Source organism: Gymnodraco acuticeps, unplaced genomic scaffold (genome assembly GCF_902827175.1).
Source record: "Gymnodraco acuticeps unplaced genomic scaffold, fGymAcu1.1, whole genome shotgun sequence".
Taxonomy (NCBI): Eukaryota; Metazoa; Chordata; class Actinopteri; order Perciformes; family Bathydraconidae; genus Gymnodraco; species Gymnodraco acuticeps.
In genome coordinates, this window is record NW_022992101.1 from 441,327 (window position 1) to 456,753 (window position 15,427).

The 15,427-nt window shown below is 40.9% G+C and overlaps 2 protein-coding genes across 2 annotated transcripts in view; one reads left to right on the forward strand and one right to left on the reverse strand.

Moving 5' to 3' along the window:
* The window catches only part of LOC117537663 (exocyst complex component 6-like), a 70,087-nt gene extending 61,841 nt beyond the window's left edge, over window positions 1-8,246 (forward strand). Inside the window, 3 exon segments of the mRNA XM_034202968.1 lie at window positions 940-1,052; window positions 2,608-2,619; window positions 4,444-8,246. Coding sequence (XP_034058859.1) covers window positions 940-1,052; window positions 2,608-2,619; window positions 4,444-4,570 — 252 coding nt within the window. The 3' untranslated portion in view covers window positions 4,571-8,246.
* A 5,751-nt stretch (window positions 8,247-13,997) lies between these two features.
* Window positions 13,998-15,079, reverse strand: LOC117537668 (THAP domain-containing protein 5-like). The gene is made up of 3 exons (XM_034202972.1): window positions 14,999-15,079; window positions 14,424-14,616; window positions 13,998-14,255 (listed from the first exon to the last, which is right to left on the reverse strand). Exons 1-3 carry the CDS (start codon window positions 15,076-15,078, stop codon window positions 13,998-14,000), a joined length of 531 nt encoding a protein of 176 aa, XP_034058863.1. The 5' UTR covers window position 15,079.
* Between the last annotated feature and the right edge of the window lie 348 nt (window positions 15,080-15,427).

A 15,427-nucleotide genomic window follows, 5' to 3' on the forward strand; every position in this document is an offset into this window, starting at 1 on the left:
ACACTATGGGTGGGGCAGGGGGGGGTCATCTCCATCAGGTTAACCAGGGGTCGTGGGGGGGTCATTTTAAATGTTCCTGTTTAGACTTAACACTCATCATTTTAAGCAGCAGAACCCCCCTCCTCCCTTCTTCTCTCACTCTTCTGAGTGACGCAGTGACCCAAGATACGAAAGTGTTTGCCATCGTCACATTATCAATGAAACTGGAAGCTTAGAATCAAAGTGTTTGCAGGTAATTATGTTCCTGTTTCATTGTCAAGTGCATCACAATGCCTCAAACAAGCTAGAGTTAACATACATGTTGCTTTAGCAGAGCTCTTGTTCAAACTTCACAATAAGAAGGGGTTAGCTGACGGATGGACTGTCAAACCAGAGTTTAAACCTCTTCAATCGAACCTAGACTGCAGAGGGCCCAAATAAACACACTAACTCCGACCAATAATGATCAAGAATCACTAGCACTATGCTCTAGTGGAAATGCAACACCGTGGGGACATCAACTAAATGGGACTTTTAATCAGTTTATTCATATGTTGGGGCTCAAACTGTAAAATGTTTTTGGTCAGATTGCCCTTTTTTGGAGATTGACCGTTTTGAAAGGGGAGATAAAGGGGAAGACTTGCTTAAGAGGAGCAGGTTGGATTCAAATGTGTGTCCGCTGCCGCAAAGAAAGAAAGAATAGAATAAAAATAGCAGACGGTTACAACGTTTTTTACGGTAGTGCAAATGCTATTTTTATGTTATGTAGAACTCACCATATTTGACAATATTTGTATTATCTCTCATGGAGGGAGCATTTGACCACCTCCCAACAATACTGGCTGAAACACTGAAGTCATTTATCCTGTATTAAAAAATGACTGATAACTCTCCGTTCAAACTGTCACCCGCCACCAGCCTCAATCTTCTTCTGTTCTGAGTGTTGTGTCTGTTTTACAGCTCCTGGATCTGTTCATGGTGTGGGACTGGTCAACGTACCTGGCAGACTACGGCCAACCAACCTCCAAATATCTGAGAGTGAACCCAGCTACTGCCCTGGCTCTGCTGGAGAAGTGAGTCCACACACTGCTGCTAACGTGTTTACACTATTGCAACACTTTTAAAGGGCCAACTCTAAGACCTTTGCTAAACAGATGCAGATTTGAGATCCTCAGGATCCAGAGGAATCTCCAGGAACAAGCATTGATTTATTGTAAAAACAGGTGTCTAGGATTGTTCTGGTCAGAGATTATGAGTAATATGATTTTCTGGCTCCTCTCATTGCTGAGGAAGCGTTCTGGTGTTCTCTTGGGGACATTTGATATACAGTTAAGGCCTGAATGATGCGCTCTACAGGCCTTTGGATTTCTGAGGTTTGAGCTGGAGAGTGTACTTTGGGAAAGAGCGATGGAGGAAACCAGTCTTGTGTTTTTCGGCTGAAACAAACCTCTCTAAGCCATCGAGTGCTGTGTAACAGTCAGCATGCTCCTGAAGTGAACGAAGCACAAGGCTCAGTAAGGCTCAACCTTACTTTTTCAAAGTAGATGGAAATAACACTTTCTCAATATGAAAGAACGTCATAGTTAAGCATAGCTGAGTAAATGTTCGTTCTAATTTTTAGTATGAATTCACCATGAATTTAAATATAATGAAGTAAAAACCAATATGTACTCTAGCTTAATAGCTTGTTTTTCGTTTTTTTCACGTTTTGTACATGAGTACAGTATTTGAGTAAATGTACTTTATTACTCTCCAACACTGTCAGAGGATAACAAATGTTCCTCTTGCTGCACACCGCTGGAACGTTTTTCACTGACCGATTAAGAGAAGATGGAGCTTTATTCATCCCCGTAGGGAAATTCACATGTCATAACAGACAGAGAAGGAAACACAGATAGTACACATAACAAGAATTACAAAAAAATAATAATAAGAATAAACATGTATTCACATTATTTATAGAAATAACAAACATAATGTGAGTTAAACTGTGATCCAGTGAATGTAAATATATACAGAAATGTGAGCAGAACAGATATGTTGAATATATATATATATATACACATTTAAGGTGCATACATAAACAATCCATATCATTTTTTTCCAACTTCAGCGTTGTTAACATGGGGACGTCACCCAGAGCTACATTAATGCGGAAGTGGGCGTGGTTTAATCTAAACTGGGTTGGAAAAACGCATCCCATGTAGTGAAAATGAAGTCAAACCAGCTTAACCAGAACATTTACTATATAAGTTTGTTTTAGTGTGGGTGGTTATTGCCCTCTTTCCTTCAGATATTAAAAGGAAAAGATTAGGTGATGGGTTCCAGGCTTGCTTTTGGATGAATCCAACACAGGTGTCATAGTTGTGATGTATGAGAACAGAAGGGAACAAAATCTACACCGGAATTCTTATAGAATTTAAGAAAATTGTTGGTGTGATCAAATGTCAACACATATTTTGTATTCCTATTTTAAGAAGTTTTCAGTGAAAGTTGTACCATTGTCTTTGATATTTTCAGCACTTTATTACAATAATGCTTGCATGTCATTTATATGAATGTGTCTGCTGTGCTGGTGCTTTTCTGATCCTAAATCTTTTTCTCTGCTGTTTTTCTGCTGCTGCTCAGAGTCTACAGAGGGTAGGTGCCGCTTCCTCACTGCTTTTCTTTGCTTGTCCCCATGCATGCTCTGATCATCTCAACATTGTTTCCACCTCCTACAGAATGAATTGTCTCCACTTTATAAACGCACAATAGAGAGTTTTATTAAGACTAAATGCCATTGATGAATATATAAGGGTGCTCCTGATTGGGAGGAAAACCCCACAATGACATGGTGACACACATGATTACAAAATGATCTTTTATATGAGTTACTCCACACTGGTACAGGTGGGGTAATCGCTCTCTAAAGAGTTCAAGTTCAGCAGATGGATTTAATAACAGTTTAGCTTCTGAATTCCCACTAAAGTCTTCAGCAGTCATTAGCTCCTGTGGTTCTAGTGTTCTGCTTTCACAGCCTGCTGCAGCCACACGAGGACGATAGCGGTCGCATCTGCTACAGTTCTCTATCAGATAGACGGTTCGGCCACACAAGGCCGACATGGAAATGCATAAAACGATAACGGGTCCCAAGGTGGATAGATCTGCGAACGAAACGCTCTCGGGGGCCAAACGGCTCCGTGTCTATAACGATCATTTCCTGATAACGATGACGCAATAGCCCCGCCTCTCCCCACCTCTCCTGCTCAGCCCCGCGTCATTGCTGATGTGTTTCGAGCCAGGTCCCATTATCTCACAGGACAGTGCACCCAGCACGAGCTTCCAGCTAGATTTGATCGATGAGAGGAGACACGCAGCTCTGCATGACAACCTGCAGCTCCGCCCGCTGTGATGGAGCGATGAGCGGAACAAAACACACACTTCAAGTTAGATCATCACCCTTAGCTATTTTAATGACCTCTCAAACTACCTAAACTAGTTATAAACTAGTTTATTTTGACTGTCGGGTCACTCATTACTGGATCAGCCAGCTGCATGAGACCACGGATACTGACGGGCTGTCAGGAGAGGGGGAGGAAAAGAGAGGCTCCGTCCTCCGTCTATTATTCTTATATTATTATAGCGTCGTTATTCATTAGTTTTAAAGCTCAATAAATAACAAAGAAGACCTTTGACCGGCACTTTTCTAATTTTGGCCGGAAGATTTAAACTTTAACGGACATGTTGACCGGCGAAACCCCACCTCTGCTGCTAAAGCCAGTGCGGAGAATAAACAGAAGGGCAACCATAGCAACCATGCATGCGGGAGAAGTCTTCTTCGCTGCTTTTGGTGTATTTTGTAGCCGAAGTACAGCGCCACTTACAGGCCTGGCATATGTACTAGGCCTGACAGGCCTGCTAGGACTGTCTTAGGGAAGACAGCTTTTAGATGCGCAGCTCCTCTGTCTTGGAATAGTCTGCAATTGAAATGGAAACTGAGCAATCTGGTGCCACTAAATGTTTTTAAAGCTCGGTCGGATGCTACTCAATCGGAAGCTGTTGGTACCTGCTCATGTGGATAGTTATTGTAAATTGTAATCCCTGTAATGATGCTGTAAAATGTCCTTTTTGTTGTTCTGTTTATGTTTTTATGTTTCATGTGGAACCTACTTGAGCAGGTCTCCCTTGAAAAAGAGATCAATGATCTCAATGGGATACACCTGGGTAAATAAAGGTTTGAAATCAAAACTACAGCGTCTCCAGCGGTTTCGAGCGGTCTCGTGTGGACGGACACGTTTCTGGTGCCTGTTGCGTGTGGATGGAAGAGTTTTTGATAAAGATTTTGGCTCGTTTCCGTTCGTCCTCGTGTGGCTGCAGCCTTAGTTTTTCCCCCAGTGTTTTGTCCACACTAGAGTTTGACTGGCTACTTTCACACCTCTTAAACATCTGTCTGACTCGTCTCTTTGTCTTCCTCTCTGACAGGATGAAGGACACCAGTAAGAAGAACAACATCTTCTCTCAGTTCAGGAAGAACGACAGAGACAAACAGAAGCTGATAGAGACTGTGGTCAAACAGCTGAGGAGCCTGGTCAACGGCATGTCCTCCTAAACACACACACACACACATGAGTGACATGCATGCAGTCACATGCACACACTGAACTGCCAAGACACTCACTGAGGGAGGAGATTTTGGCACATGTAATGAAGTAATACCACACAACACACACATACAAACACACAAAAGGAACAGATAGACCGCTTACATACACACACTTTATGAAGGCCCAGCAGTACACACGCTGTACAAGGCATGCAGGGAACAGACTTTCAGCAAATACAGCACACGCACACACACACACACACACACACACACACACACACACACACACACACACACACACACACACACACACACACACACATACACACACACACACATACACACACACACACACACACACACACACACCACACACACACACACACACACACACAGGCATATCTCTCCTAACTGTTATACCTGACTGGATACTCAATGTAAATAACACACATACTACACATTTCACTGAACAGTAATATATGTAAATTATTTGTAATGGCTATGATAAGACAAACTATGTTTTGTACCTTAATGAGAGAGAGATGATTGTAGCTGCAGATGGAGGCTCATAGAGAGAGGAAGTGACATCACAAAGTACTGGGACAATGAGCTGAAAGGGTCCACACTTTTCTCCACAAATGAGAGGGGATAAACGTTTCAGAAAGGTTTTCAGTCAACGTTCTTACACACATCAGAATCACAAAGTGATTGTTAATCTACAGAAATCTGGATATCAGTAATATATATTTTATATATAAATAATATTCCCCTCATCCTCTACTCTTAGTATGGTAACCACACTTACACTTTTTAACAATAAATAAATACAATAAAAAAAAAAAAACACATAACTGCAACCCACTCTCTTAAGTGACTTCTGATCTGGGTCCTAAAGAAGCTGCATGTTGATTAATAATAAAGACTTTAATTAATAACATTTCTGTTATCAAACTATTTAGTTGCGAGTTGTGGAGGCAGTCTAAATATACATTAATGGTTTAAGTCTGCCAGTCAGCCATGAAACGGTGGATACTTTTAACAAATTTGTATATGTGGCTATTTCTCTTGTAGCCGAATGGATATTGAAAATGTCATCAAAACTTCCACTTCAAACCGACCTCTTGACGTGTGTGTGTGTGTGTGTGTGTGTGTGTGTGTGTGTGTGTGTGTGTGTGTGTGTGTGTGTGTGTGTGTGTGTGTGTGTGTGTGTGTGTGTGTGTGTGTGTGTGTGTGTGTGTGTGTGTGTGTGTGTGTGTGTGTGTGTGTGTGTGTGTGTGTGTGTGTGTGTGTGTGTGTGGTGTGTGTGTGTGGGTGGAGCTCATGGATGGGTGAAGGAATGGATGATGACGTCTTGAGAGACTGATGTTCATGAAACAAGGGAAGTCATGTTGAACTCCTCGGTGGCTTTGCTTGCTGTTTGTCTTTCTTTTGACGTAATATTGAACATTTAAGCCAACGTCCTGAGTGACGCAGACACTGTGTTTGAACACAGCACATGGCAGAGAGCTGCAATGGGGGCGGAAACATATGGGTTTGGTCAGCAGAGGCTCCAAGGAGCTGGTATGGATGTTTCGTCATAGAATACACAATAGGGAGGGTTTGCATGAGGTGTTACCAACATCTGGTTTTAACATGCACTCAGTATCTGGATATGTTTGGTGTAAATGTAAAGCAGTAGGAATGTGATTGGATCAGCCCGACATCATCTGAAAGTGTTGTCAGATCTCAGCCATGTGTCAACGGTTCTGGTAATAATACCAAAGAAATCAGATGGCTAGCAAGCTTAAGTATTTAAGTGGCAGCTTTAATATAGGAGTGGAGATGATGGCGTCCAACAATAAATAACATCCGCCGTCACATAATGACGTATCCTAAAGTCAGTGCATTGGTATACTCGTAGCACTGCGGTTGTCTTCTCCTAAGTCCTTTTAAATTCTCCTTTATATCTCTTATGACCTCATACCATGTGTTTGTGGTTAGAACACCACTCTTACCTTGTGTGTCAAAACTGTTCCTCAAGAGTCTTTCACGTTGTTTTCATTTGTTCCATTTGTGAACACGTTTTATGGGATATCATGATCTACTTTCCTTTTGTTGAGGATTGTCCTGAGCTGAAGGAGATAATAAAGGAAACGTTGAAGCGTCTCTCATATCATCTAGAGAACTCAATCAGCTCTTATCATGGCTGACCCTTTGGTTCTTCTGGGTTATTTCACTCGGGTAGCAACCTTGCTAAGGGATAGGAACATGTTTTGTTGCAGGTGTAAATGCGCAGGTGATCAGATGTTGTCCAGATACAGAGCACATGTTACTACCAGGTGGAGATGACTGTAAACTGCAAATTCCCCAACATGTCAACATCCTCAGAGCGACTGCACCTCATGGTTAAATGTGATGAATGTGTCAGGTGACAGTGTGCCTCCCTCTGAGCGGTGAAGGACTATATTTATGTTGTGTTGACTGCAGTTTTGTCTTACAACAAACTCAAACTTCTTGAATCATGCTTACAAGAAAACAATATTATTGGTGATTTTATACAAAACATATTTATATTTAACAGTTTTATTCTACATTCTTTCTTTTTGATCCTCTGGGTGAAATGAAACTTAAGAATCTCAAACCCACCGATATTCACAAAGCACAGCAATAATGAATTGGACGATGCTCACCTCAAACATTTGTATAATAACACTGTTTATGTTTTGGCTCTGTGCTCCACGTTCAGAAGGCATTGTTGCACTCAAACTGACTGAAGTGTTTTTCTTTTTGTTTGCCTTTTTTAAAAGTTGCTTGTAAATGCCAATGTAAATATTGCATATTTTGTAAAGAAAATATTAGGGCAGTTTGTCTGTCAGAACTGGAGGTTGACTGTGATGCTCCTCCAGCAACACCTACAGTAAATATGTAATTAATAAGAGTTTGAATCTGTGTTTTTTGCTTACATGGTGAACAGAGTGCCGTGTGAGGAGCTCAGTGACCTTCTCTCCACATTTGCATGGTTAAGATGTGAAAAATAAGATGATTTATTATGTTATATCTGTATAACATTTCATATTTAAATACAGCTAAAGATTTCTGCTCATGTTCCGATCATTTTACATTCAGTAGCAACACCTTGCCACCACCCATTTATGTTAACTCACATTATTTAATTGACATTTCCTCATTATCTGAATAGGAAACTTCCAGGCAGCATAACTTTCCATACACAAACTGATTTGTTGTTGCAAATGAGTTGTATATAAATGTAACAGGGCTGTAAAAAGTGGTACAATATGCTATGAGAATCAAGGAATTTCAATTAAAAGCCTGTTAATATAATGTATAATGTGTCACCTAATCTCCTGTGAGAGAATAATGAAAGTGTCTGTGAATGTAATGGATTCAGATCCAACACAAAACTCAATACTGAAAACGTGCTTTGATCTGGAGCCTTTCTGCTATAATGGCACACACCGAGACTTTACATAACACTGCTTGAATGCCAATGATTATTTCAATAGGAATATCAAATGTGCGATAGTTTTTCTTGCCTTCCACAGAAGTGGAGAGAGGGTACATTTTGATATCCAAAGGAATCCTTGCTTTACCTTTGTCCTTGTTCTCAGTGAGGAGAGACAGAGTTTTCCTTCATGTGATGTTTTTATTTTGTGTGCTGTAATAAAAGGTTATTCAACAGGAACTCTGTGTGTGTCATTCCAGCAGTTGGTTACAAAGAGTAAACATCAGTTTAGGCTACATGACAGGAAAACAAAAGAAATACAGACCATTTCACTGTATAGATAATGTTCCTTTCCTGTAGTGTGTTATGTAGCTTTTTGTGCATGTTGTGTGTAAATGGTCTACAAAGGCTAAAACCCCTGTTCGCTTCAGAGGGAGTTTCTCTCACAAACATAGTGACAACACTATGTACCACTTGCACTCCTATTGGCTAGCGCTCCAACACATTGTACCTGACTGGCTAAGTAGCAGGACATCTCTAATGGCGCTTTTCCACTGCAGCACGGAGCACGGCTTTTCTTTGGCTCAGGGGCCTCATTTATAAAGCCTTGCTTAGGATTGACGTGGGAAGGTTGCTTACGTAGGACAAAGAAAATAAATACGCACAGACATTTTACGATTCATAAAAGACTGCGTACCGGTGCAGGACTTGCGTACGGCACATCCTACGCCGGTTTCCCTTTATAAATCACAATCAACTCAAAATGCGGCGCAGCTTTTGTAACGCCCATATTTGCTTATAAATAGTCAAAGAAACGCCCATTAATTCATTCATTTTGGGCCCTTCTCACTTCTCTTATTTTTCATTTCCTCGCTCCTCGGTCTCGGTCTCACCGGAAGTTGATTTGTCTGCGCCATCTTGAGTAGCGTCCCAATGGCCTTATTTTTTCCGGAGGAGCGAGGAGCGATAATGGAGGAGCTATAACCGAGGAACCACCAGACCATCCTTCGATGAAATCCTCTGACACTCACCCCGCCCCCTTACTGTGTATCGCTCACTGATTGGACGAGGCAGTGCATGCACTGATCTCATGCTTCTTGACATGAGAGCCGTTTCCCAGCGGAGTGAAGAAAATACATGAACCTCACGGGAGTCACTCCTCAGTCTATACCGTGTTTTGTTTCAATTCATGTATCATTTATTTACAAATATGTGATATATCTGAACAACAAAGTGGTCACAAATCATTTTATTCATTTGTTGGAAACATTTTCATGATCGCTTTTTTCGTTTTACATTTTCATTTATTGTCATTTCCATTCAGTCAGTCATTAAGTGCTATTAAAATGTTAATGTGCTACATATCCACACAAACAAACAAAGTGTGCAATCCAATGAATGTTAATCTAACTGGGTTTTGATAGATAACATATATATTTTTCTTCTCTCAATTATTTTATTTCTATTGTGCACTCTAATCAATATTAATCTAACTATTGTTCGTTTATACATTTTAAGAATGGCGTGTATCTTTTTTGAGAATGAGTTCTTATTTTATTTTATTTATTGGGGTCTGCAACAGATGATACACATGTTTGTGTCAGTAAATGTGTACAAACACAGGCGGGGGGGGGTGTGGAAATAACGGGGACAGAGCTGCTGTCAGACGATCAGCTGTGCGGCGTCATCACAAACGGACGTCGCTTCACGTGACGCTCCGGAGGAAAGGACGTCCCATTGTTCTTAAAACTCATTTCCCTGCTTCTCGTGGTTTCCTTGCGTCTCTCCATGCTTCCCTGGTGGGAGGGACTAGTCGCAGGGAAACGACGCAAGTGAGGGAAGCAAGGAATCCATTTAACCGAAGTGAGAAGGGCCCTTTGACTGACTTTATGAAGAAGATCGCAGGAAATGACGACAGAACAGCTAAAAAAGACATCTCACACCGTGTCAGATGTGGGTTATTTTGGGGAGGTGGAGATAAATCATATTGTTTGGTGGATGCAGTTTGAACCAGAGTAGCAGCATGGAGGTCGGATCGTCACCAAAATAAATAAATAAGTGGTCCGAAAAAGGTTAATGACGAAATAAATACACATAGCCTTCCTCAGGCAGTGTGTTTGTACCGGGGACAGGAGACCCCCCCTTGATGAGAGACTGTAAGAAGTGATCGGGGAATCCCTCCGGAGTGGAGTCATGACGACTGGATCTGAATTATGTTTTTGTATTTGGTGGTTTGTGTCCCAGCTGTCGATCAGCTGTGCGCAGCGTCTCCACTGCAGCAACTCTATATCCACCAGTTAAAGGAAATACAACTAATGTGTTGTGTTATATTAGCTGTACAATTGACCACATATGGTGTTCTTAGTTTCCATACCTCCTGTGTTTTACGAGCGACTTATCAAGTAGGCTATTGGCGAACGGCATAAAACATGATTAAACATGATAGTATATAAAACCATGCTCGTATCTACAACCTATAGAAATGCAAAACGGCGTCAGTTTAAAGTAATGCTGTCCTCCTGCTTACCGCATCATTTATGAGAATACATTTCTTAACAAGAGAACAAAATTGAGGGGTGATCAATAACATTTCCGTATTTATTTATTTCTCCAAGTTATGTTCTTGTGTGCACTGAGGAGTCGCAAACAGGCGTTTGTTAAATCATTTTAAGATTGGCTTTAATCAATGTTTGAAAATGAATTCTTCATATGATAAATGAGAGGTAACATTTTATTTATGGTATTATTTCCACATATTTCTCTCCATCCTTCCTTCTGCCAACGGTGTCGCAGTTTCTCGTCTCTCCCGTTGTTGTGCTTAGTGCGTACGCATGGGTTAGAGTTTGCGTGGTGGACCGCACGTTTTCCCGTCAAGTTAGTATTTTATAAATCGCAAACAATGCGTAGTTCTGGCGTACGCCATCTATTGAGCGTACGCACCGTTTATAAATGAGGCCCCTGGGCTACTTTTTCACATTTTTCTGGCCCTCCAAAATCAAGGTTCTTACCGAGCCAACACCCGGGCTGAATATGCTAAACTAGTGACGTAAACACTCGGCTTCTGAATGGTCAGAGAGAATCGCTGGCAAGGGGGCTACAACTACAAAATGAACATATTTGACCGTGATTGAATTGTAATACACGTTTCAAAATGATGCAAGTAACAACATACTGATACCGGTCTGCAGACAGACGGCAGGCGAAAAACCTTTTAAAATGCGTGTTCTCTGAATGGAGATCGGATCGATCAGGCTAAGCTAACGTTGTATATGCTCCGTCCACACTCACAACAACGGCCTACAGACAGAAATAAACCAGCGATTGTATTCGCCATGACACAGACAGTCTGTGGTTTGTACTTGTTTAACTTTTGTCTAGTTTCTGAACAGATATGAGGAGCTGTGAGCTCTGAGTGCTAACAGCTAACGGCTGATGTTGTGGTTTTGTGGTTCTCATTGAAGATGACATCACGGCAGTTTTACGCAGCATTGCTTCGCCTGCCGAACAGCCGATCGCCCCGCCTACACTGCGTTACTATAGTTACTGCCCCAGTTCCTAAACTGTAATGGATATACGCAGCATAAAGTGAGCCTGGCCTACCAAGGCCTAACCATACCGTACTAAGCCGTGCTAGGTCCTGCAGTGGAAAAGCACCATAAGTGGTTGACCAATCACAACAGAGCCGGCCAGCTAACCAATCAGAGCAGACTGGGCTCTGGTTTTAGACAGAGGATGAAAAGAGGTGCTGCAGGACAGGCAGTATGAGAAAAATAAAGAGCTTTTTGAACATTAAAGCATGGAGACATGTCACGGCAGAGAGACTAAATACTGATATGAACCTGAAAATGAGCATTATCCAGCCTCTTTAAATGGTTACTTATTGGCCATAATCGTTGCCACCAATAAAAACACAAATGTTGATATGACGCTGTTTGTCTGTGCATCTTGGAGCATGCAGCTGAACCAGGTGCTTCTCAGTTCGAGGACAGTAAACCTCTGGGGATCAGCGTGACTGCACCAATAACCATAAAACCTTACACCAGACTGGACATAGATACATACAGTATCAATTAAAGCATTTCAATTGTAACTTAACCATCAGTGAGAAAGTATTTGTCCATGTCCACTCTGTTACGTGTTGTGTCTGTCGGTTTGCACAAATTAAGTGAGTCCATCAGTGTGCTCCAGTCCCATGTTTCCATTGGTCATGTTTTAATATTTCCGTACTGCTCCACAATTATAACAGAAGGCTGCATGTTCTACCACAAGGGTGCCCAACCGGTCGATCGCGGGGAGATTCCCAGTCGATCGCGAGATGTGTCCTGTGCCAGAATAATGCACTTGAACCATCTTGCTACAGGCAGTTCTCTCATTCATAACATTATGGTTTACTATTTAAATAACCATAGCTTGCTCAATTTTCAACCAATTTTCAAACGGTTTGGTTTTTTATAAACATCAAAGATGTAGTTATGATACTGCATACTTATAATCATGGACTTTCATATGAAAATAACATTAATCAGATAAAGCAATAGCTATACACACACAGACACACAAGGTATTTATATTAAATATTTGCCGGTGTATATATTTCCATTTATTTTATTATATTGTTAATATTTAAAATAAATTATAAAATTAAAATACATTTATATTTTATATATACAAATTGGTCTCATGTTACCACTCTGTAAGAGAGTTGTTAATTTAGCAATGCCTTAGCTTGAAGAACAGGGACACAACTAATGACAATAGCATATGTTGGTATATTATTTAGATATTCACACCTTTATCAGAAGAACCAAACCAACATAAAATGTGCTCACAGACAGGCCAGTTCTGTCTCATTTATCACAATTATTTTTGACATGAGATCTTCATATCATCCTAGTTTTGTATTTAGTTTCTAGATTTGTAAACAAATCCAGAACCTTTGAAATATGTTATTGAAAAAAGACCAAGAATAATATAAACTGTACCATGTGTCCTTTTGTGTCCTTCTGTAGTCCATTTGTGGTTTGTCTTGTCTCACCCCGGCTGATATATCACAAAATCCACTGTTTAAATTGTTCCCTATATTGCCCCTATGCCCCTGTAAGGTGTTATGAAAGGCGGCCCCCCCAAAATAAATCTATTATTATTATTAAGAAGAACAACTTGGTGTGGTGTGGAGGGGATGTAGGAAGCAGGAACAGGTGGGGAGAGATGGGGCTTCAAGGTTCAAGGTTATTTGTTTTAAATGTGTCTTGGAGATAAGGACCAGCTGCACACAATAAAATACAGTATAACACAAAACCAATAAGACACACGGTGACACATGGCACACCAACAATCAATCATTGTCCAGCCTCAGCTTTGGTATTCTTTCACAACCATGTTATGGGTTTATTAGACTGAGCAAACATAAACATATGTGGGGAACATAGTGCTGCGTCTCATGGAACATGAAGATTTAATAAATACATAGTAGGTGGCGATATATGCTCCTAGTGGTAGCGATTCGCCATTAAACAAAGAAGAAGAAGAAACATCAGGGGGAAAGAGAGGGAGACACACAAGCACCCACTACGGCACGTAACACATGTGCACACACAGTTGGAGCTAATGCCCTTTGAAAAGGACTGTTTTTGTGAGCTTCTGTCTCATGCTGCCACTCTGTAAGCTCAGAGTAGTTATTTTTGCAATGTGATGCAGCCTTAGCTTAAAAAACAGGGACACAACTAATGTCAACAGCGTATGGTGGTGACTGTCAATGCCATACTGTGTGTCGACAATGTGCTCCCCGAGCAAAAACACATCCTCTGGACCTATCCTCTTCCGCACAATGTAGAGGACCTCGAGCAGTTTGATGGGCTGTGATCGTCTAGAATCTGCTGATGCCTGGCGAATTACCCACTCTGCTGCCCTGAACACTCAGTGGCTCCCTGTTGCTTTGGCAAAATATACGAATATATAAATAATAGTAATATGGAAATTAATATCCTTCTTCTAATATCCCTTCTTGTGCACAGCGTCAGTGTTGATCCTCCAGTTCAGCCCATTGTCTAAGTGCACTCCCAGGTATTTGTAGTCTTCCACAACAGCCACATCCTCTCCCAGAATGCACAGGGGTAGAGGAGACGTCCTCACCCTCCTGAAATCAATGACCATCTCTCTGGTCTTGGCCACATTCAGAATACTCACAACATTAGGCTGAGGTTCATCTTCCGCTCTTCTTGAAGTGGTTGTGCTTCTTGTTGCTTCCGGCTAAAATAAACATTAAAGACATGTTGAGTGTTTAAAATGTGCTGTAATACACAACACATTATTTATTCCTAAACTTGCAGAAAGAAAAACTAAAGTGTGACATTTAATCAAATATTTATATATCAATCTTATACAACTTGAATTGTTGTTGGCCAATGATACACATACCCTTTGAAGATGAGCTGGGAAATTGAATATTGTTGGCACAACACCATCTTTAAGCCAGACAGTCTGCCCCGTCCTGTCAAAGTCCTCACTCCTGAAGTGCTCACTGCAGAGCAGCGTCTTGCCAGAGGAAACAAAACCGTCCCTTCTTAGGGCGAGTTCCCACTGCCTCCTCCTCTCTTCGGTTTTGGGAAACCTTAAAAACATGAGAAAGGTAGCCAGATATATAAATTATTGTCAACATTTTCCTCCCTTCTTTCCTTTAACATTAAGGGTAAGGACAAAAATACACACCGAAATTATCCTATTTTTGGTATGTATGTATGTAATGTATGCATAGCCTACGTTAAGAATAAAACAACCACACTAAGAGTAATACAAAAGGTGTCCAAAAGAAACATTAAATAATTGTGTAAAGAAATGGTAACAACATATTCTAAAGAGGCTGGGTCAACAACAATCTTGCAATACTATTATCTCACATAGCCCCACTGATCCTGTGTAGCAGGACTTGTACATACATCCACTAAGTAATTAACGATTATCCTAATTTTAGTCATAATATTGTCATATCTTACATGTGAAAGGTGATTCCACGGGTTCTTGTTTGCAGACAGCGGCGATTGGAGCATCCGTAGGCTGCACAAAAGTCCGGCATAGTCAGATACTTCTGTAAACACAAAGCCAGCAAATTCCTGTATCATAATGCAAGATGTTTTTAACAAGCCAAACCACTTGGAAGAAATCATGTGTAGCAGTTCTGCCTCTCCCACTGGTGTAAAGTTGCTGGGTCAACTTTGTAATACTAGGTCTCACTCACAGCCTCTTGTTATTAGCCAGCTAATAAATACAACTTTACACAACATACACAAAGAAAAGCTGCAATTTCAACATGTCCAAGCATCCTGTATCATAGCCATGCTAATAATGTTTATAATAAACCAAACCGTTTGTAAATCAGTCAAGATTTCAGCGAGTTAAGAGTATTTTTGTGCAGATCACTCACT

Coding starts and splice junctions, on each gene's coding strand:
- LOC117537668 (XM_034202972.1), bottom strand. CDS start 15,078: ATGCCGGACTTTTGTGCAGCCTACGGATGCTCCAATCGCCGCTGTCTG. Junction 14,617..14,998: donor CGTGGAATCACCTTTCACAT/GTAAGATATGAC, acceptor CATGTTTTTAAG/GTTTCCCAAAACCGAAGAGA. Junction 14,256..14,423: donor TCCCAGCTCATCTTCAAAGG/GTATGTGTATCA, acceptor TGTTTATTTTAG/CCGGAAGCAACAAGAAGCAC.